The sequence below is a fragment of the Zingiber officinale genome, chromosome 9A (assembly GCF_018446385.1).
Source record: "Zingiber officinale cultivar Zhangliang chromosome 9A, Zo_v1.1, whole genome shotgun sequence".
Classification (NCBI taxonomy): domain Eukaryota; kingdom Viridiplantae; phylum Streptophyta; class Magnoliopsida; order Zingiberales; family Zingiberaceae; genus Zingiber; species Zingiber officinale.
This window is the reverse complement of record NC_056002.1, coordinates 106,207,606-106,230,380: the sequence shown is the minus strand read 5'-3', so window position 1 is coordinate 106,230,380 and position 22,775 is coordinate 106,207,606. Positions and strand designations below refer to the sequence as shown.

Genomic DNA, 22,775 nt, shown 5'->3' with positions numbered 1-22,775 from the left:
ATCGATCCAAAGCCTCTCCAATTGATTGCACTACAACAAAATCCTCATTCAACAATACTGAAACGACAACGGTTTTATGCCAAATCGTTGTTGTTTTGACTTTTAACAACGGTTTTAACAAAAACCGTTGTCTTTTAACAGTTTTTTTGGCCTACGACAACGGTTTTTAAAAACCATTGTCTATTTATGTTTTTTTGGGGCAACGAGAACGGTTTTTAAAGGTTACGACAATAGTTTTTGAAAACTGTTGTCTATGTGCGCTTTTTTAGAGTTACGACAACGGTTTTTGAAAACCGTTGTCTATTAAGTGATGTTGAATACCGATGTTTTTTTTCCCCTTCACCATTTTTCCCCTTCGCCATTTTTTACCACCGCTTTTTTTCTTTCTCTCTCCCCGAAATTTTTTTGCCGCCGCATTCCTCCCTTACCTTCTCTATCCCTAAGCATTTTCGTTCCTTTTTTCTCACAATCTCTCGCTCACTGGAGCCGCGTAGGAGCAGCAACAGCCAGGAAGAGCGATCGCATTTGTCCCCTCTCTCTCTCTCCGCCTTTCTCTGCTCCTCCACTACGGCCATGCGATGCCACGAGCGGCGGAGCACTAGACGCATCAGCCTTTTCCGGCGATTCAGATCCACATCCCCATTGCTGACGGTATCGTCGCTCTCGTTCTGATCACTTATTGTGCTGCCGGCGATGTTGCCGTACGCGACCCTGGGGAGCTGGAGGCGGCGCTGGGGCGGAGTCTGACCTTCGCTGAGGACATCTGGTTCCGCTACACCACACGGATGCCCGACTACCTCCTATTTTACCACAACATCATCTTCCTCTTCGTCATTTTCTGCCTCGCGCCGCTCCCGCTCGCCCTCATCGAACTCTGCTTCCCTGCCTCCGTCTCCTCTTTCAAGATCCAGCCCAAGATCCGCCTCCCGCCGACCTCCTTCTTCCAGTGCTATATGGACGTCATGCGGGTGTTCCTCCTCGTTGTCGGCCCGCTTCAACTCTCCTCCTACCCCCACCATCAAGGTCCCTTCTTGATTCCTTAGGGTTGCAATGCAGTTTGATCTATTTTCTAGGGAGAAAAAACCTCTTTATTAATTCAATAACAAGTACCTCACTTTTTTTTGCATTATTCAATTTGTAATATTTTCTGTTGATCTACTTTTTAATTACATAGCCGGATAAAAGCATCATTGTTTTTCTTTCAACCCACTTTCTTGAAGATTTTTGTTCTATCTTTACTAAAAGAGTTATTTGTAGTTTGTGGGGATAAGGACTGGGCTTCCCCTTCCCTCACTGTGGGAAGTGGCTTTGCAACTCTTGGTTTACTTCGTGGTGGAGGACTATGGCAACTACTGGATTCACCGACTAATGCACTGCAAATGGGGGTACGAGAAGATACACCGTGTCCACCATGAATTCACAGCGACTATTGGCTTTGCAGCACCCTATGCTCATATTCTTACAGCCATGAACTTGTACATATAACAACAACCAAGCCTTTTTCGCACTAAGTGGGGTTGGCACAACCATGAACTTGTGCATCGTTTTTAGAAAATAGGCATAGAAATCATGCAACTTTCTCATATTCTATTTTTAATTGACTGTGAAAGGTCCTTTTCTTGTCTGCTACATATTCTGAAAGATTCTTTATATGCTTCCTGTACATATCAACAGATATAGTAATGCTGTATTATTTCCAATCACACGGCTATAATTTTTCACCATTGGCCCTTGTAGCTTCAAAAGACAAACGATGAGCAATACTGTAGAATTCAAAAAACTAAGCATGCTCTTCAGGTGGCAGAGGTTTGTACTATAAACAACTATTCTTGAAAATACATTGTTACACAGGCTTATATTTATATAAATCATGGAACCTTCTTTAGGAGGAGCTTCTAAGAGTACAATTGGAAGCAACAACTAAGTCAAAGGAATTATCACAGGTCAGAAGTCTTAGTAAATCGTAGCAGAGTTAATTCTCAGCATTTGTTTTGCTTACTTGTCTGGCTACATGATGAGTTCAATCAACAAGCTTCTTAACCTTCAATTTGCACATGATCTCATCTTTCTTTCTTTGGAATATTTGACACAATGACTTATATTGTTAAGAATATTTTGCTTGAGGGAGATGTCTTCCTGCATGACTAATTGAAAAGTTCAGTTGGGGCTGGATAATATGATTTATGCTTGAAATCTGTTAAACTGCTGCTAGATATGATGTCAAGAGTGGATCTTGTACAAGCTCATTGAGTTTGAAGATTGATTGATATCCTGCGAACATATGTGCAAAACCTCTTTCATAATAATGTGAATTCTTGACAAGACTTCATCTGGGGCTTAATATTATCCTATATTGTTTATTTTTTGTCTCTCTAATTTACCTTTGCATGATATTCACTTAAATGGAAAAGTGGTTAGCTTTGAGTCTATTCAGATGAAATTTGATTTGGGTTCTTGTGTCAAAAACTGGACATATTTTTTTTGTTGTTGGTTTTGTGGCATATCATTGATGTACTGCTTGTGCAAGTATGCATTCTGTGGTACACTGCCATGTCTCACATAAGGCATGGGTTTGGCATTCAGTTATTTAACATTTGTAACTTCTTTTTAGTCAATTTATTCTATATAATAACAAAATGTTATAATTGAGCTGGAGTCAAAATTTTGTGTTTCTTGTTTTTAGGCTCATGGAGCATGGTTTCCTCCTTGGCTTGCTACTCACGCCAATTACTATAAGGTGATTGTCTTAGAAATTTAGATGGAGTGTTAGAGTGATACCATATACATGTTAAGAGACTCAAATATGTCTTTGATATGTGCCTTTCAGGAACTTGCAACAACTCACCGGAAGGAGCATGGACAACCTGTACTAGATGTCTTACTTCAAAAGGTGCTAATTTTTCACCTGTACTATTTTTTTTCTATTGAATTTGTTTGTCAGTTCTTGCTTTATCACCATGAATGCATGTCACATATTATCTTACAATTTTAGTTTAATCTTGCATTGTACTTATCAATTTTGTGAAAACGTTTCTCAAGGTATCAGAGAAATCAATTCAAGCACAACAATTTATGGAACCACATTTTGAATCTTCCAAAGCCGTAAGTGGCCAACCAATGATTATTTTCAGTATCTAAATTATGTTAATTATTCATATATTTCAGTGTTGCTTGATTGGCAATCCATAAACAAATTATATAAATTTGGTTTAATTTGCATTTGGCTTTGGTTTGGATTATATATCAGTTTACTACTTTATCGACTTTCTTTTAAGGTAGTTGATATTTTAGGCAGGATTTATTATGTTTCTAAATTATTTCGTTTCCTTGAATTTTTGAAGAAATGGATGTTTCTTGTGTCAAGCACTGAACCTTATGTGCAAAATGTGTCAAGTAAAGCAGTGGAAGTTTATCACACATCTGAGAGTGCCATGTCCAGCCACATAGCCAAAGTACAAGAAATTTCAGATCCTTATTTCCAGGTACTCATGGTATTATTTCAACCAGGATGCATATATAGACATGCCTCTGTATCAATTTGTCATTACATGTTCTATTTTTTTGTTTGTTGATACACCGTGCTATGCAAATTTCCATACCTTGTATCAGGCTGCCAAGAGATTTTCTCAACCATATGTAAAACAATTTGCTACTATTACCAAACCACATGTTGAAAAGGTGTGAGATGCTTTTAGTCCCTATAGTGACTGTGTTATTCATACTTATGGAAAATTTCTCGAATCAGCCACAACTTATCACCAGCAGGTAATTTTTACTTACAACAATTCATACTGTTTTATTTAATTCGTTGTCGTTAAAAAAACTGACTACTTACCAAAAAAGGTAATCTTATTTGCTTAGCATAGACACATTCACACTCCGTAAAATGGGCTATAATGAATTGAAATTACAATTTTGTTTATATATTTGCTTGTTTGTGTGGTTTATAGTGTCTTAATCAGAATTTAAGCTTAATTTAACCTAGATACTGGGGTTTTCTTTCTACTAATCAGCTTATTAAATTAGAAATAATTTATGAGAATAAGAATTATAAGACGAGCAAACAAGTACCTTAACAGGATAATGTTCCTTCTCACTTACCCAAGGGCATTTCCAATATCTGGGATCTTTCATGATCTATTTATTTTATATACTTCATTTAGTGCCATAGGGGATAAAATGAGTTAATTTATTGAATGTACCCATGGCCATAATCACCACCAATTCCATGTTTTTTAATCATATATATTGTAAGGCGATATCATATTAGATGATGAATCAAATTATTCTCTTCTTGAAACCTCTCTTCTTTTCATGTTATATGTTCTCTTCTATTTTTTTTTTTTAGTGCTTTGCTCACATACTTTGCTTCACAAAAATCTAGAATGTTGGAAAAGGTTGACATGGAAGAATCAGCAAGTGAGAAAGAAGAGTCCAATGAAATTCTACAAGTTGAAGATTTTGATGGGGCTTGAGTTGACAATAATTACTTGCAATCTTACATGGCATGAACCACCATCATAAGTTTCTAATCTTTTGACAATTGTTCATTAGTTGTAAATGAAGTTTATTTGTTTATTTGTATTGGGATAAATTTTATTTGAATATTAGACATGTTTTTTCTTTTGTGATTGTAATATAATTCTTGTATAAGTAACATTTTGAATGACATTGATATGGGAAATATTCTTTCTTTTGTGATTATGATTATTTATTATATATTTATATTGAAATATGATATATTGGTATTAAAAGATAATAATTTAAAAGACAATGATCTAAAACCGTTGTTGTTGTCTATCACCCTCAAAGACAACAGTTAAAAACTGTTGTCGTAATCCTAAAAACGGTTGTAAACTAGCAGTGTTAATAAAAAATGCTCTAAACAACAACGGTTTTAAACCGTTGTCTTTTCATTCAAAGACAACGGTTTAAAACCGTTGTAAAACTGTTATCTTTTCATTCAAAGACAACGGTTTAAAAACGTTGTCGTAGCCCCCACTTTTAACAACACTGCCAATTACAACGGTTTTAAATGGCCTACGACAAAGGTTTTTAACCGTTGTCTTTTAATGTTTTTGTTGTAGTGTTGGGAGCAATCCAATCCATTGGGATTCGACCGTTGGCGCAGATAAAGCCGTTGGCGAGCGTGTCTTCGGCACTTCTTCCATCTCTTCTCCACAGCAATTCCACAGCTTCTCTACAGAGCTCTCACCGCCAGATCTTGAAGGTTCTTGGAGGCTTTTCCAAGTCAAGAGGCGGATCTACAGCAAGAAGAAGAAGTTAGGGTTAGGGTTTTCATTGTATATCTTGTAAGATAGTTCTTGTATTTGTCTTCCCTTGCTTTCTTCTTGTATTGAGAGTGTTGTAAGGCTTCTCCGCCTTCGGTAGTTACCGTAAAGGAGTGATTTCATAGTGGAGGGTGCGTGAGTGTGTGGATCCTTAGATTAGTCACCTCTTCTTGAGGTGGATACCAAGTAAATCTCTTGTGTTAGCATTGTAGTTGTTGTTTCTTGTATTTTCCGCTGCACATCATCGAAGAAACAAAGCAACGAAGAGCACAAGATCGCGAAGAGCTATTCACCCCTCCCCCCCTCTAGCTACATTTCAGTCCCAACAAAGAGGAGTCTATTATATCTTGCAAATCAAGTAAAACAATTAATTTGGTAATTATACCTAATGTATCGAATTAATTGGGATGTAGACTTAGATGAAGAGATTGAATTACACAGTAATTGGTTCATAGTGGTTTACAGTTTATTACTGATATTAATTTTATCACGTTGGGTGGCTAAAACTGTTGCTAGACGGTTACCTTAGTCTGTGTATGGATTTACACTGTCTTCGTGTATAAAACCTAGAGAGTCGCACGTATAGCACGTAGACATGAACAATGGTATCGAAAGCTAGTCAAGATAAAGATCAAATATGAATTTATTTGATACAAAGAAGAGAGAATTCGAATAGCCATAATCATGATGATTAATGGAAAATTCAAAGAGTCATCATAATGATAATTAATGAAGAATTTGAAGAGTTATCATAATAAAGATTATAAACGAAGAATTTATGAAGCCTATAACTCTTCATCTTCCTAATTAATGAAGATCGTAAATGATGAATTTATTGAGAACTTAACTCTTCGTATTCCTTGGAGGCTATAAGTAGTTATTTTTGGAAAGATGCGAGAGAAGAATTGATTCTCTCTGAGTTTCCCTCGTCAACTTCTTCTTCGTTCGGAAGAGATCGTAGTGCTTCCAAGGCGTTATCGATCCAAGAGGCTAGCACCTAGCGGATCGTGTCAAGTTCGTGATCTAATGCGCGTGGATATCGCTAGAGGAGTCACACGTGAGGCTCTTATCTATTTTATATGTCTGTGATATTATTTATACTTATCGAAGACTCAAGGTATATTTTATATTATTTTATATAAAACTATATGTATCATGAAAAATCTATAATTTTCGAACCCAATAAGAAACAGTGCCTCACTCTTTACCAACCTATACAAAGAATATTTAGATAAATAAAAACAAGGATTCGAGAAGGAATAGATGTCATTAATGCAAATTAATAAAGGCGAGAAATTTACAAATTAAGCTAGTCACTTGAAAATGCGAAGGCAGAGTATTTAGAGTATTTAGTTTGAAGAGGAAAATATATATTTAAGATTTGTAATTTTAGTTAATATTTAAATATATAGTTTTTTTCCAAAAGTTTAAATATTAAAATACAATTTTATAAAAAAAACTCTTTATTTAACAACCACAATTGCCACAATTGACTCGCAATCTTTGATTTTTTTTTTTCTTTGTCCTTTCGTAATTTGTAGATTAGATCATAATTGGAATCTAATTAAAATTTGTTATGATCTTTTTTTAATTCACAATCTTATCTAAATTATAGTTTGAGTTGTGATAGATAATCAAAAGTCATTGGAGGCGGACCTCCTTCTATTAGGTACTATACAATTAGAGCCGTCAATTTGGGTTAGGCCCGTCTGGTTGGTCCGTCTCGTCAAACAATTTAAGTGGGTTGTGTTGGAATTTTATCAACCCAAGTCCGTCGTGGGCCGACCCGCCTAGGCCCGCGACCCACGCGGGTCGACCTGCTCGGGCTTGGGTTGGCCCGCGGATTGAAAAATACATGTAAGCTAAGTTTTATGCTAATTTATTATCTTTCTTTGTTATAATTTTGAAATAAAAATAATACTTTTCATCCAACATAAATACTCGTTTGTGTTCATTTATATTTAAAATATATGTTTATGTATACATTTAATTATAGAAAACTTTTTCAAAATAAAATGTTGAAGATATGAAATATTTTTTATTTTTTAAAAAAATTTTTGATGGGTTCGCCGGTTGACCCGCCAAACCCGCAACCCGCCTTAGAATGGGTTGGGTTGGAAATTTCCTAACTCGTCAAATTGACGGGTTAGCTCACCCCGCTCCGTCAAATGATTAACTCATCATGAGTTAATTCACCTCATCACGAATTAATCCGTTTGACAGCACCATATATATATATATATATATTTCCACCTAGCTGTCTCAGATCGTCTGTAACTCAAATTATAATATAAATAGAAAGATGAATTTAAAAATAAAATTATAACTAATTTAAATCAAATTTCAACTATAATTTAACGTGTAAAGTACAAAAGGATCAAGTGGAGACCAGGACAGCATATCAGAGACCACGTGCAGAAATATACAGATCCGGTATTATTTACCTGATCCGAATCCGATCACGCGCCAATCCAAAAATTATCATATATCAGTGAGTCAATTGGATGGACGGTCGAGATCGATCGATCAAGTGGAAAATATCATAGGGATGAGTTACAATTAATTTGACGGATCCACTGCAATTTAAATTTGATGGCTCACACTTCTCCACGAATAAAGTATTTGGAAATTTAAGCACGACTATGGCTTATTGTCCACCAAAAAAGGAGGCAGAGAAGTTCGTGCCTCGATGAAACATTTATTTATGCCTCTTTTTTTTTCATGCACCACATTTATCTACGAACCAAATGAAATAAAAAAATGTTTTTGGAAAAAGATGGCATCTTGAAATTAAAAAATGACACGTTCTCAAATTAAATTAAATTAAATAACAACGCATATCCTCGTCTATAAGTAGATGTAACTTTACATGATACTCTAAACAAGCAATCACTCGACCTCCTCCTGCCTTGTCATGTTCTCTGCCAAAAAAAAGCCCCACGGGATTATCCAAAGTGGTTGGAGCATAGTAGTTTACCCAATAAGCACGTGGGTTCGAATCGCGGCGGCAACAAGGGCGTAAATCCCTTATCCCCGTGTCTCTCAGCCCACTACGCCCTTAACCCCTTTGGCTACCGTGATTCACCCCCCTCGTGATAGCCTTGGGCAAGGTCCACGGGGGCGCTGGGGGCCAGCGTTATCGCCTTTTGCCCAATGTTCTCTGCCAAAAAAGCCCCCGCGGGCTGGATCAACCGGTTAAGGCGTGGCATCCTTGCACAATGAGTTATAGGGTCGAAGGTCCACGGACGCGCACTGGATGAATAATCTGGGCCGGCTGTGTTAAATTCCGGAGACACCACGCTTTAACCGGGCCAGCATTCACCGCTGATTTACTTCCTCCTAGGATTCCTGTGGGGCCAGGCCTAGGGGGCCGCTGGGCAGCGGGACCCGCCTTTTTGCACAATGTTCTCTGCCAAAAAAGAATGGAGGCAGAAGATATGGGAAGAAAGCTTACGGGAAAAAGGGGTCATCGGGAAAGCAGTTGTCGAAGAAGAGGCGCGGAGGATTGCCGGAGAGGATTGCACAAGAATACGAAGAGACGGTCGTCGAAGGCCTTCAAACGCGAAGTGTGCGAAGGCAGCGACACAACGGGCTTATAAGGCCCGGGTTCGACCGACTAGAGTCGTTCCATCTAGGTCGCGAAAACCCAGGCCAAGATCTCACTGTTGAATTCGAACCATCAAACGTCACATCATGCCTGTCACGTCAGGCATGCGGCAGTAGCGGGCGTGACATGTGGCGCGCCACCATGGGCCGACATTTAATGATGGCGTGGAAGCGCATTCAGCCTTAGTGCGTAGGGATTTGCACGATTCCCTAAGAAATTTGGGTGATGTCAGCCGTTTGCAACCGGATAGAGCTTTATCCGGTCAAACTGCTTGGAGGCGCCCTCAACCCTTTTGGAGGTGCCTTCAATACTCAGGATAAGATTTCCATGAGCTATTTAAAGACCCCTAGAGCTAGGAAATTAATCAATCAACTCTGTAACAACTTCCTATCAACTTGTAAGAGCTTTTAGTGTGTAAAAGGCTTCTCCGCCTTCAGAGAAGGAGATCTTTTTGAGCTTTTTCATCGCCTTGGATTAACAACCCTCTGGGTTGTAACCAAGTTAAATTCTCTGTCTCCTCTTTATTTCTGTTAGTTTATTTCTTTATTATTATTATATTTTTTGAGTTGAAAGAAATGAGGAGGGTATTCTATTTTATGCAGACAATTCACCCCCCTCTTGCGAGCCCCGCTGCACCAACACCCACTGTCTTCGACACAAGGAGTAATCAAACCGATGCTCAAGGGACGACGCGAAGAAGCTCAGCTGAGCGGCTCCTCCACTCGGCCGAGCAGCAGATTCAACATCAGCCAAGCATGCGGACGATGGATTTCTGGGCGAGCGGCCATCCCGCTCGGCCCGCGATGGACAGCACTTGGACAGTGGACTTCCGGGCGAGCGGCTATCCCGCTCAGCCCGCGGCGGACAACACTTGGACAGTGGACTTCCGACCGAGCGGCTAGCCTGCTCGGCCCGCGACGGACAACACTTGAACAGTGGACTTCCGGACGAGCGGCCATCCCGCTCAGCCTGCGATGGATAACACTTGGACAGTGGAACTCCAACCGAGCGGCTATCCTGCTCGGATCAACAACGGACAACACACGGACAAAGGAATTCCGACCGAGCGACCATTCCGCTCGGCCAGGCAGAAAGTACAACAGGATATCTTGCGACATCCTTTTGGGAGCTAGTGTCGTTGATATGCGACATGGTCAGATAGAGGATCGCACGGCGGAAGCTTCCACTGTCACTTCAGAGATATGCTCGGTCCATTAGGATACTATGTCAGGGACACTTTACTGACACATCTTTTCAAGAAAAGTTTTGAAAAACGTGCCTATCTTGGGAAGTGTGCACACGCACTATAGGAGCTTTAAATAAAGGAAGGTCCAAGCATTGACGGAGGTATGCTTTACACGCGATTTCTACAGTTGCGCTACAGTTCTAGTCTCTTGCTTCTTCTTGCTTCGCCGGAGATTGACTTGAGCATCGGAGGACCATCGCCGGGACCCCTTCCCTGCCTCGACACTGACGCTGCTTGTGTTGCAGGCGAGAATAAAGTCCACCGGAGGTCAGTAAGAGCGTCACGTCCTCAGCATCCATCTATTCAATTTTCGGATATGATAAGATCCCAATAATTTTTTTTTAAACTAGTAATAGTATTCTTATACATTAGGAATCATAAAACATAATATAATATGAGAATGTAATACTGTCAATATCTAAAAACTTAACTAACAAAATTTTAGAATTTTTTATTAATCTAATTTGCTTTGTTTCTATTTCTTCATATTTTTTAAAAATATATATTATTTTGTTTATTATCATCTTTACCAGCCAACTAGAACTAACAATTTATTACCATCTCAAAGTAATTGTGAATATTAATAAAATACACTATCACATATTAATATTTTTAAGAAGGATATATATATAAGTCATATTTTAAATTTATCGATAAGTAAAACAAGGAGAAAATAGTTTGAAGATGAAAATATATATTATCTGTTTAAGATTTGTAAATATTAAAATCAAACTCTCTATCTTTACAGATATGATCGCCACTTCAGCCACGTGCAGAAATATACGGGTTCCATTTATATATCTTTTCCTGGGTCGGAATCCGATCACGTGCTAATCCGACAATTATGGTCTAGAGTTACACGCCATTTCGCAGCTAAGCCAATACGATGGACGGTCGAGATCGATATCGTGAAAAATATCATAGAGACGAGCAACAATTAGTTTGATGGATCCGTTGCAATTTAAATTTGATGGCTCACACTTCTCCACGAATAAAGTATTTGGAAATTTAAGCACGACTATGGCTTATTGTCCACCAAAAAAAGGAGGCAGACAAGTTCGTGCCTCGATGAAACATTTATTTATGCTTTTTTTTTTCATGCACCACATTTATTTACGAACCAACTGAAATAAAAAAATATTTTTGGAAAAAGATGGCATCTTGAAATTTAAAAATGACACGTTCTAAAATTAAATTAAATTAAATTAAATAACAACGCATATCCTCGTCTATAAGTAGATGGGAGTTGCATGATACTCTAAACAAGCAATCACTCGACCGAAGTGAGTGATATATTCGTAGCATAACCATGGCTTCCCTTGTCATGCTCTCTGTTACTGTCCTGCTCGGCCTCCTCCTGCCTTTCTCGGTGGCCGACAGCGTACTCAACGGTGGCGGCACGCTGTACAGCGGCCAATCCCTCAACCAAGGCGCCTACACCTTCGTCATGCAGCCCGACTGCAACCTGGTGCTGTACGACAGCGGCCTGGCCGTGTGGTCCTCCGGCACCTACAACCAAGGCTACAACTGCGTCCTGCGCATGCAGACCGACGGCAACCTCGTCATCTACAGCAACGGCAACGACGCTATTTGGGCGAGCAACACCAGCGGCCCGGAGGGCAACTTCATCCTCGTCCTGCAGAGCGACCGTAACGTCGTCATCTACAGCTGCCCTATATGGGCCACCGGCACCAACACTGCCAATTCCAAAGGCGTCGTGATCGTCAACAGGGGCCACAACGATACTAGTAGCATCACGGCGGCGGATGAACCCATGAACAGGAAGATCGCCATGGTGACTAAGAATTAATTAGTTACGTTGGCTAGCTGCACGACGAACCATTCATGCAGGAATGGATCGCTTTTAAATAAAAAAATGAATAAAATGAACGATAGGCGAAGCGAGGCATGAATAATTAATTAATTAGCTATATGTGTGGTAGCCTCGATCGTTTTGTTCAGCTTAATTAGCTTGTTTTCTGCCACCTGCGTGGATGTTGAACTTGAGCAGTGTTAATTTTAAGAACTAGAATGAGTCTTTACTTGCTCGTTGAGAAAAAAACAAAAGAGAAATGATTTGAGTCTTTTGGGTTTAATTATGTTCTGAATTAAGATTAATTGCACTGTCCAGATTACCTGTGATAGTTAGATTCTCCCATTGATAACTAAAGATTTAATGTTCGAATTTCAAATGTGACGCATCGTAAGAGATTTTCTTTTCCATGAATAGTGGACTTAAGAATATTGATTATGTAGATAAATCTTTATCAGTACTTTCTGATTTATCATAAAAAAATTTCCTAATCGATCGCGTCTAAAATAAATTGATTTAAAAAACTTAAATATCAGGATCAATACCAATTAGATAGAACCACCACCAACAAAAGAATAATTAATTAAGAACATGTTATGAGACAAGATTTTGTGAGATTGTGCATGTTAATTATGAGTTCATAACTTCATCTTACTATTTTATGGAAAAAATTTGGATCCTTTATTAACTAATTTTTATGTAACTTAAAATAAAATTACATTAATAAACTTTTTTTCTTTTCATATTAAAAATAATTTTAACATATATTAGTAACTTTTTTTTGATTATTTTATATAAAATATGTACTATCATGCATGGAATATTGGTAGATAACCCTAGAGAACTCGGAATGACACGAAACAAATTTTTATGGGTTTGTATCGTTCTCACCATCTTACTAGTGGGCCCAAACAAAATTTTTAACTAATATTCTGACGTTTATAAATTTTTGAATCAAGATTTTAATATTTATTACTCGTTCAGGTTAAAAAATTTATAAACGTCAGAATATTGGTTAAAAATTTGGTTTGGGCCCACTAGTAAGATGAAGAGTATGATACAAACCCATAAAAATTTGTTCCGTGTCAATCTGAGATCTCTAGGGTCATCTTTCAAATTTTTAAAGTCTCACTTAAAAAAATAGAAATTTGCGACGAACTCGGGAATTCGTCCCAAATTAGGGACGAATTCCAAATTTCGTCCCAAAATTTCTTTTTTATTGTTTCTTTAATCGATACTTTAAAAAATTGATAGATGACCCTAGAGAGCTCAGAATGACACGAAACAAGTTTCTATGGGTTCGTATCATTCTCACCATCTTACTAGTGGGCCCAAACAAAATTTTTAACTAATATTCTGATGTTTATAAATTTTTGAATCAAGATTTTAATATTTATTACTCGTTCGGGTTAGAAAATTTATAAACATCAGAATATTGGTTAAAAATTTGATTTGGGCCACTAGTAAGATGAGGAGAATGATATGAACCCATAGAAACTTGTTTCATGTCAATCCGAGATCTCTAGGGTCATCTTCCAAATTTTTAAAGTCTCACTTAAAAAAGTAAAAATTTGCGACGAACTCGGGAATTCGTCCCAAATTAGGAACGAATTCCCGAGTTCGTCGTAAAATTGTAATTTTTCAAAAATCAAAATTAATACATCGAAAATATAGGAAATGAACCTACAGAGCTCCGAATCACATGAAACAAGTTCCTATGGGTTTGTATCGATCTCCTGATCACAACAGTGACCTCAAATATTTTTTCCACACAATATATTTAGGTGAGTAATTTTTTAATACCAAAATCACTTCACCATTTTCAAACACTAACTCTTTTTCACTAACTCTTAAGCTTTATGAACTCCTTCTACTTATTATTACGATTAAAAAATTTTAGAAAATATTTGAGGGCATTGTTCTGATCATGAGATCGATACGAACCCATAGGAACTTGTTTCATATGATTCGGAGCTCTGTAGGTCCATCTCCTGTATTTTGGACGCATTTATTTTGATTTTTGAAAATTTTAAATTTTGCAACGAACTTGGGAATTCGTCCCAAATTTGCGACGAACTTCTAGGTTCGTCCCAAATTAGGGACAAATTCCAAATTTCGTCCCAAAATTTATTTTTTATTGTTTCTTTAATTGATACTTTAAAAAATTGATAGATTACCCTAGAGAGCTCGGAATGACACGAAACAAGTTTCTATGGGTTCGTATCGTTCTCACCATCTTACTAGTGGGCCCAAACAAAATTTTTAACTAATATTCTGACGTTTATAAATTTTTGAATCAAGATTTTAATATTTATTACTTGTTCGGGTTAGAAAATTTATAAACGTCAGAATATTGGTTGAAAATTTGGGTTGGGCCCACTAGTAAGATGAGGAGTATGATACGAATCCATAAAAACTTGTTTCATATCAATCCAAGATTTCTAGGTTCATCTTTCAAATTTTTAAAGTCTCACTTAAAAAAACAGAAATTTACGACGAACTCAGGAATTCGTCCTAAATTTGCAACGAATTCCAAATTTCGTCCCAAATTTTTTTTTTATTTGATACTTTAAAAAATTGATAAATAGCCCTAAAAAGCTCGGAATGACACGAAACAAGTTTCTATGGGTTCGTATCGTTCTCACTATCTTATTAGTGGGCCCAAACAAAATTTTTAACTAATATTCTGGTTTATAAATTTTTGAATCGAGATTTTAATATTTATTACTCGTTCGGGTTAGAAAATTTATAAACGTCAGAATATTGGTTAAAAATTTGGTTTGGGCCCACTAGTAAGATGAGGAGAATGATACGAACTCATAGAAACTTGTTTCGTGTCAATCCGATATCTCTAGGGTCATCTTCCAAAATTTTAAAGTCTCACTTAAGAAAAACAGAAATTTGCGACGAACTCGGGAATTCGTCCCAAATTAGGAACGAATTCCCGAGTTCGTCGTAAAATTGTAATTTTTCAAATATCAAAATAAATACATCCAAAATACGGGAGATGGACTTACAGAGCTCCGAATCACATGAAACAAAGTTCCTATGAGTTCGTATAGATCTCCTTATCGCAACGGTGACCTCAAATATTTTTTTCACATAATATATTTAGGTGAGTAATTTTTTAATACCAAAATCACTTCACCATTTTCAAATACTAACTCTTAAGCTTTATGAACTCCTTCTACTTATTATTACGATTAAAAATGTTTAGAAAATATTTGAGGGCATCGTTGCGATCATGAGATCGATACAAACCCATAGGAAATTGTTTCATGTGATTCGGAGCTCTGTAGGTTCATCTCCCGTATTTTGGAAGCATTTATTTTGATTTTTTAAAATTTTAAATTTTGCGACGAACTTGGAAATTCGTCCCAAAATTTCATTTTTATTGTTTCTTTAATTGATACTTTAAAAAATTGATAGATAACCCTAGAGAGCTCGGAATGACACGAAACAAGTTTCTATGAGTTCGTATTATTCTCACCATCTTACTAGTAGGTCCAAACAAAATTTTTAACTAATATTATGACGTTTATAAATTTTTGAATCAAGATTTTAATATTTATTACTCGTTCGGGTTATAAAATTTATAAACGTCAGAATATTGGTTAACTACCTTTCTCCTCACGGTCTCCCGAAATCGTCGCCTCGTCACTGTCCTCTCCATCTCTGCTACTCCGACGAAGCTTCCACCCTTGCGTCTCGAGTTCCGGTCAAGTGCCACACCTCGTAGCCAACATCCGTGGAGGGTATCACGATCGGACGAGGATCGTAGTCGACGGGGTAGCACTTAGTGAGTGTTTTTCAGAGGCAATGTGAGGAAGGGAAGGGCAAGGGAAAGGCAAGTACACTCCTTTGTGATAGTATGAGATCTGTGAGGTAAGGGAAAAATAGATATGAGGAGTCAATATGCTTGTTAGGATGCCGAAGGGATTTGATGAGATGTGAATCAATCTTTCCGTGTGTTTTTAGTTCATTCCGTAAATCGTTCCTTTTTTTATCACAATAGATTTGAGCATTTCTGTTGCAATGGGTTGCTCGGCTTCTTCTTGACAGCTTGGGTGTAGGAACAAGTTCTTGGTGGTTTTGGCTAGTCTCGATGATGTTTAGCTCCTTCCAATTGCTTCTGAACGTTTTAGACAATTTGTTGGTGTTTTATGTCTTGATTGAAGAGGCCTTATTTGTCTTTCTATTGCTTCTGGATTGTTTTTGCATTTTCCTATTGCTTCTGGAATGCTGGACTAGGGGGTGTGATTTCAATTCAAGGTTGTTCTGCATCATGTCCTGTATCACTGTATTTCTCTGGATTTGTAAGAATTCAATTCGATGTTGCTTTGCATCAAGTTCTGCTTAATCAAATTGCTACGGATTTTGTGTGAATTTAACTCGTTCTGTTCTGCTTCTTCGATTAGCTGTGGTTTTGGTGTGAATTGCGTGGAGATTGATTCAATGGTGATTTGGGTTCTTTCAAGTTAGCTATGGTTTTGTGGTTAGACCTATAGATTGAAGTATGAATTCAACTGTGGTTCCTGCTTCTTTTGATGACTTTGGAATCCTTAATTTTTTTCTTTTACGGCAGCAAGATTGTGGTTAGTTTTGTGGTATCCTGTTTTCCTTTGTGGGTAATATGGTGTTGGCTTACGAATGGTATACAAGTATGTTTAGGTACAAAATTTAGTTTGATTTTTTTTTTTCACTTTGTATATGCATGCTTCTATCATCTTCTTTCAAGGTAGGCATGTTTACAGAATGGATGGAATGTGCTATGGATATAAGTATAATATGGATTGGTTATGTTTTCTTATGTGGTTAATTGGATGGGTTATAGTATATGTGATGACAGTATGGGATGGGTGCCCCAGGATGAGCTCCGGGGAGGGCCCTTCCAAATATGACTGATTGACCGATAATGTAATTTATGTTGGTTTCGGCTATTTGACTACATGTTATCCTAGGAGGTACCTCTAGGGTCATGATTATGAGCTGAATGACTGTCTCAAATTGTGGTTACCACATTATGACATATCCACCCTTATTAGCTATGTAGGCTCTTTTACATACCGTATTTTCCTTTTCTATTCTGTAATTGAGTTTATGTTCTATGCCTACTAGTTACTGTTTCTGCTACTTTATGGATGTCATTTCTTTTAAATTAGATTGTACTTGTTGGATTCGTAGATTCATGATGTTTTTGTTACAGGTGAGGGAGACCCCTCCTAAGATATAATGGAAGGCATGTGGACGAAGTAGATGAGGAGGCGGGATGAACGCATGACATATTGTCCGGATATCTTAGGAGTGCTGTGAAGGCTTGTTTTCTCATGTGTCCTTATTTTTTATATGAGGAGTTGTACTGGTGCTTCCCTGCCCCTTTTATTAACTTTTTGATTGTGATGCTACTGTTTACGCTTGGTATGGTGGTTCATTTTGATGGGATTACTATTATGGTTCTTTTACAGCAAAGGTTTAGAGGTTTGTCTTATGTTTGATCATTGGAATAAAATATAAATTTTTTTTGATGGAAATCTAGGGATGTTACAGTTGGTATCAGAGCGGTCACTTTTAAATGACAGTGTGCGCACGTCATCTCGTCCGGAATTCGACTACTTCTGCCTTCAAGTTGTAAGATTTATTTTATTACGGTCCTAAATTTGGTAACTTGACTATGACATGAACATTATATAGATATGCATATAGATATTATGTAATGAGTATATGTTGGGATGTATAGGTTATGGTTGCCCGAAGGAACAATGGTGAGATAGGGGTGGCCAGAACAACCAGTTTCTAGCAGGGCATACCACACTCCTACAGGAGCAGAACCGCATTCATGGAGAGCAGATCTAGCAATTGTTGAGGGCTAGGGAACAGGAGAATGCACACAGTCGTCCTACAACCAGTGCGAACCCAATCTATAAACAGTTCCGAGAGCTCGGTCAGACAGAGTTTAAGGGCACCACATACCCGATTGTTGTGGAAGGATGGATTCAATCATTGGAAATGATATATAACTTCATGCAGCTTACAGATGATGACAAGGTTAGGTGCGCCATATTCATATTGCGGGGCGATGCTCGAGTATGGTGGGAAGGTGCATGCTTGATGGTGGATCTAGCTACATTAACTTGGGTCGATTTCAAGGAAGTATTCTATGGGAAATATTTCACAGCAGATAGCAGAACCTGACCGGTGAGGGAATTCTTAGAGCTTCACTAAGGAGATATGACAGTGGTTGAGTATGTCAAGAAGTTTGAGAGAGGATGCTATTTAGTACCCATGATTACAAGCCAACCAGTGGAAGAGCTAAAGCATTTTACTGAGGGATTGAGAGCTGTCATTCGACATGATGTCAAGTTGAGCCAGGTTACCATGTTCAGAGAGGTAGTGGATCAGGCATTGATGTCAAAGAGGGATAGGAATGATATGATCAAGGAAGTATAGAACAAGAGATCAAGTTACCAAGGAAGGGAACAGCAAGAGCCGAGTAAGAAGAAGTCTGTTCTTGCTCAGTTTCAAGGCAAGCCGCTATAGAAATAGACCCAACCACGACAGCGACCTCAGGGATCACGATTAGCTGAAGGTACTACTCCCAAGGTTGAAGACAAAGTTCAGTGCCCCAAGTGTGAGAAGGTTCATGCAGGATAAAATAAAGGCATTTGTTTTGGTTATTATACTAACTTGTATTGGTGCCAAATAACTAAGTATAATAGCGTCCTTGAGTAGAGGGTTTTTACCTATATTAATCGGTTAGTTGAACCGATAGTGAGATGATATAGGGAACACTACTCTTAATCATTTCTAGTCGAGTATTAACATTCAGGGACAATGTTAATGCGGCGAGACTAGCATGTAGGTCAACTCGATGATTTGATCTCACAAGTCAAGGATATAGAGATATCAAGTTGACACATGGGTATGCATTGGAGAATGTATACTGAATGACCCGCCATGAGAAAGTATCATGGATCGTTATATGAGTGTCATATACTTTCTCATGTGGCTATTAGTATGACTATTAGTCCTTGGACCTGAAGTCACCATGGTTCCCTACATAAGGAGTTACGTATTTTGGTTTCGTCAAACGTCACCCGTAACTGCAGGGTGGACTATAAAGGCGATTACTGGGTATGTAACAAATTATGCGGAGGGATGTGAGTGATGTAGATGGGATCTATCCCTCCTATATGACGGGAGAGACATCGATATTCTGATAGAGTGAGACCACGAAGTGCATGACCATGCCCAAATGAGTCAATATGAGATATTGAGCTCATTTGATTTAGTGAGTCTACTTGGAGATCAAGATTTAGATTGGTCAGAGGATGACACGGTCTATACCTCACATTGATCAATCTAGATGTCTAGGATAGAAGGACACTTGTCATATATTGTGAGGAGTCACAATTAGTAGTCACAAGGTGATGTTGGATCTCAACATTCTTGTAACATTGGGTAGTAATGATGTGTTGCTAGATACCGCTCATTACTTATGCTCCTAAATGGGTTAGGGGCATTGCCAACGTTACAAGAACCTATAGGGTCACACACTAAGGACAATTAGATGGAGATTAGGTTTATATGATGAACCAAGAGGATTAGATTCATGTGATGAATCAAATTGGATTAAGAGTAATCCTAATTGGGCTAATTGAGTTGGACTCAAGTTGATTCATGTGTTCAATGAGTCTAATTTAGATTATGACTCATTGAATCAATTTAATTAAATGAATTAGATTCATTATATTAAATTGGTTTGAATCAAATGGTTAGATTAGATCAACCATGAGAGAGATTTGGTCAAGTTTGACTTGACTTGAGAAGGAAGATGAAAGGTCAAGTTTGACTTGACCATTTGCCACCTCATTTGTGAGTTGGCATTAAGTGGCCAATGATGATGTGCCACATCATCATAGTTGGCACATGTGTGTGCCACCTCATGGAGGTTACAAGTCCCCTCTTTAATGGCCTCCACATTTAATGAAAAGGAGTTACAACTCCAAGAGGTGGCCGACCACTTTTGTGAGGAATGAAAATTCATTTTTTCATTCAAGGGCATTCACTTCATCTTCTTACTTGCTCTCTCTTCTTGCTCTCCCTCTCCTCTCTTGGCCAAACCTTACCAAGGTGCTAGCACACCTTTGTGTTAGGTTTCTCCACCTAGTTTGTTTGTGTGGATACTTCTAGAGGATTGTCTACTTTGACAATATTGAGATCCGGCACCTTGGACGAGCGAGATTCGCGAAGGGCGCATATCAAGGGTAAAGGCTCTTCTCCTAGTGTAGATCTAGGCTTTAGTAAACTCGTACTCATATTTTTGTTTTATTTTACTTCGCACGGATCCGGTGGCTTGGGGTTTCGGGGTTTCCGCGATGCAAAAAAGCGGTTTTCGCGGCCCGAAATCCCAACAGTGGTATCAAAGCCACGTGCGAAGTCTTGTATGAGTTTAGTTTGCATTTTTATGAAAAATGTAGGTTCTGTAATTTTCTATAAATTTAGGTTTTATATGATTTTTATGAGTATTTTTCTTGTAGAAGCGAAGCACAAGTGTTTCGACACTTGTAGGCTTCGACTACCGAGAAGATTTTTTCGAAACGGCAAGGTTTCACCCCAAATCTTTTTGGGACAGCGGGATAAGGCGCTGTAGGATCGCTAAGGAATACGCGTGATGGTTAGATAACGGGTAGGGGCGCTGGCCCTAGCCCCGCAAGGGGATTCGTTCCGCGATTGCGCCCGAAAACCCGCTAAACGGAACCGCTGGGAATTTTACTCATAAAAATTATAAAAATTATAGTAAAAATTAAAGAAAATTATAGAAAATACATAATTTAGAATTATGTATCATTTTGTGATAGTCATGGCCCCAAAAGACCCAATTTGATTGGAAATGTGTTGTAATTCATAATACGGCCTGTGTGCCGTCATGTGATGTGTATGTTGTATATTTGATTCGCGACCTGCGCGTTGTGCCTTTCTCTATTTTATATTCTTGTTGTAAATTAGTTTAGACTCGAATGTAACTCGAGTTTCAAAATTGTAATGTACAAAATTGGAGCGGTGGAAGGTCCACTCGAGACGGAGTTACGAGGAGGGTGCGAGCAACACAAGGTGGTCAAAAGGAGGAGCTTGAGAAGCTGTTGACCTTAGGTTAACCATCCGATCTTCTCATTGGCTTGAGAAGATCATAGTAGGGCCATGACTAATCACAAATAATTTAATTAATTGCTTGTGTGTATGTGATGCATAATTAGTAATTAATTAGTGCCTAACGATTAGATTAGATCTAAATCGTGTACAAGATACACCCTCACGATTAGATTAGATCTCAATCGCGTCAACTCAAATGCCTCCCGTGTCGTGATACCTATCACTACCTCGATCACATGTGTTGTTGAATCTGCCAAAGCAGAGCAACACATATTATCTTGGTATGGTACGGAGGGACAATCTTGGTTCCGCTTATCAACGCATGGGTGAGTACAACTCAATTAGATTGAGTAACTAGTTAACTCAATTGGATCGAGTTTAACTATAGGCATTTTTCAATGGTTGGTAGATAGGTCAAAATCACATTTATATTAATTCTTGGGCGTATTAGCCAAAGCTAACTCGAGTTTTAATATAAATGCGGATCTTGATCCTATATAAACAAGAGTTACATAGAGATGTAATTGGTAAATTAGTTATCTACCGATCATACTAAGTCTTGGGCAATTTAGCCAAAGCTAACTCAAGGCATAGTATGATGTGGATCTTATCCCACATGAATTATAGAATTTAGTGGAAGCATCATTTAGTTAAAGGCCTAATTAAATGATTTAAAAGAATATGATATTTATTTTCTGCATTTTTCTGTTATAGATAACCATGACGTCGAATACGAACTCTTTCTTCCTGCGTTCTGTCCTTGAGAAGGACAAGCTCAACGGAGCAAATTTCCTGGACTGGTACAGGAACTTGAGAATAGTTCTCACTCAGGAACGTAAACTATACGTTCTGGAGCAGCCCATTCCGGAGGCTCCTCCTGCCACTGCCACGCGAGCTGACCGAGATGCTTACAAGAAGCATCAAGATGATGCATTAGATGTGTCCTGTCTGATGCTCACGACCATGAACTCTGAGCTTCAGAAGCAACACGAGTTGATGGGCGCTTACGATATGGTTGAACATCTTCGTCAACTATATCAAGGACAAGTGAGGCATGAGAGATTTGAGATCTCAAGGGCACTATTTCAGTGCAAGATGTTAGATGGGGCTCCTGTAGGCCCATATGTACTCAAAATGATTGGGTACATAGAAAACCTATAGAGGTTGGGGTTCCCGCTTGGCCAAGAGCTGGCCACTGACTTGATCTTGCAATCCTTGCCGGATAGCTATAGTCAATTCATTCTAAACTACAACATGAACGAAATTGACAAGCCACTGCCCGAGCTGCTTAGCATGTTAACAACTGTTGAGCTCAACCTTAAGAAGGTTAAGCCCAACTCTGTTCTGATAGTTCAGAAACATAAGGGCAAGGGTAAGCCCAAAGGTAAGGGAAAGTCCCAAGCCAAGGGCAAAGGCAAGGCACTGAAGCCTAAAGGAGGGGTCGCCAAGGATGCTACCTGCTTCCACTGCGGTCAGACCGGACATTGGAAGAGGAACTGCAAGGTGTACCTAGAAGATCTTAAGAAGAAGCGAAGTGAGACTTCCACTTCAGGTATATATGTTATAGAAGTCAATCTATCTATTTCTTCATCATGGGTATTAGATACCGGATGTGCTTCTCACATTTGTACTAATGTGCAGGCGTTGAGAAATAGCAGGGCATTGGCA

General features: G+C 38.4%; 2 protein-coding genes and 1 pseudogene across 2 annotated transcripts; all 3 read left to right on the top strand.

The window, feature by feature from the left end:
* The first annotated feature begins 693 nt into the window (after positions 1–693).
* On the top strand, positions 694–1,485 carry LOC122019430 (annotated as a pseudogene).
* Positions 1,486–1,528: 43 nt separating this feature from the next.
* On the top strand, positions 1,529–3,189 carry LOC122019428. Its single transcript, XM_042576895.1, has 8 exons — positions 1,529–1,543; positions 1,611–1,679; positions 1,738–1,806; positions 1,887–1,943; positions 2,684–2,737; positions 2,828–2,890; positions 3,040–3,102; positions 3,166–3,189. The coding sequence occupies exons 1-8, from the start codon at positions 1,529–1,531 to the stop codon at positions 3,187–3,189; spliced, it is 414 nt and encodes a 137-aa protein (XP_042432829.1).
* An 8,230-nt stretch (positions 3,190–11,419) lies between these two features.
* LOC122021170 (mannose-specific lectin-like) lies at positions 11,420–12,170 on the top strand. The gene has a single exon (XM_042579250.1). It carries the CDS (start codon positions 11,454–11,456, stop codon positions 11,952–11,954), a length of 501 nt encoding a protein of 166 aa, XP_042435184.1. The 5' UTR covers positions 11,420–11,453; the 3' UTR covers positions 11,955–12,170.
* The last annotated feature ends 10,605 nt before the right edge of the window (positions 12,171–22,775 follow it).

Excerpts from the sequence above, each read along its gene's own strand:
- LOC122019428 (XM_042576895.1), top strand. Across the intron at positions 2,891-3,039 it reads TAGATGTCTTACTTCAAAAG|GTATCAGAGAAATCAATTCA; the intron begins GTGCTAATTTTT and ends ACGTTTCTCAAG. Across the intron at positions 3,103-3,165 it reads ATTTTGAATCTTCCAAAGCC|TGTTGCTTGATTGGCAATCC; the intron begins GTAAGTGGCCAA and ends CATATATTTCAG.
- LOC122021170 (XM_042579250.1), top strand. The coding sequence starts at position 11,454 with ATGGCTTCCCTTGTCATGCTCTCTGTTACTGTCCTGCTCGGCCTCCTC.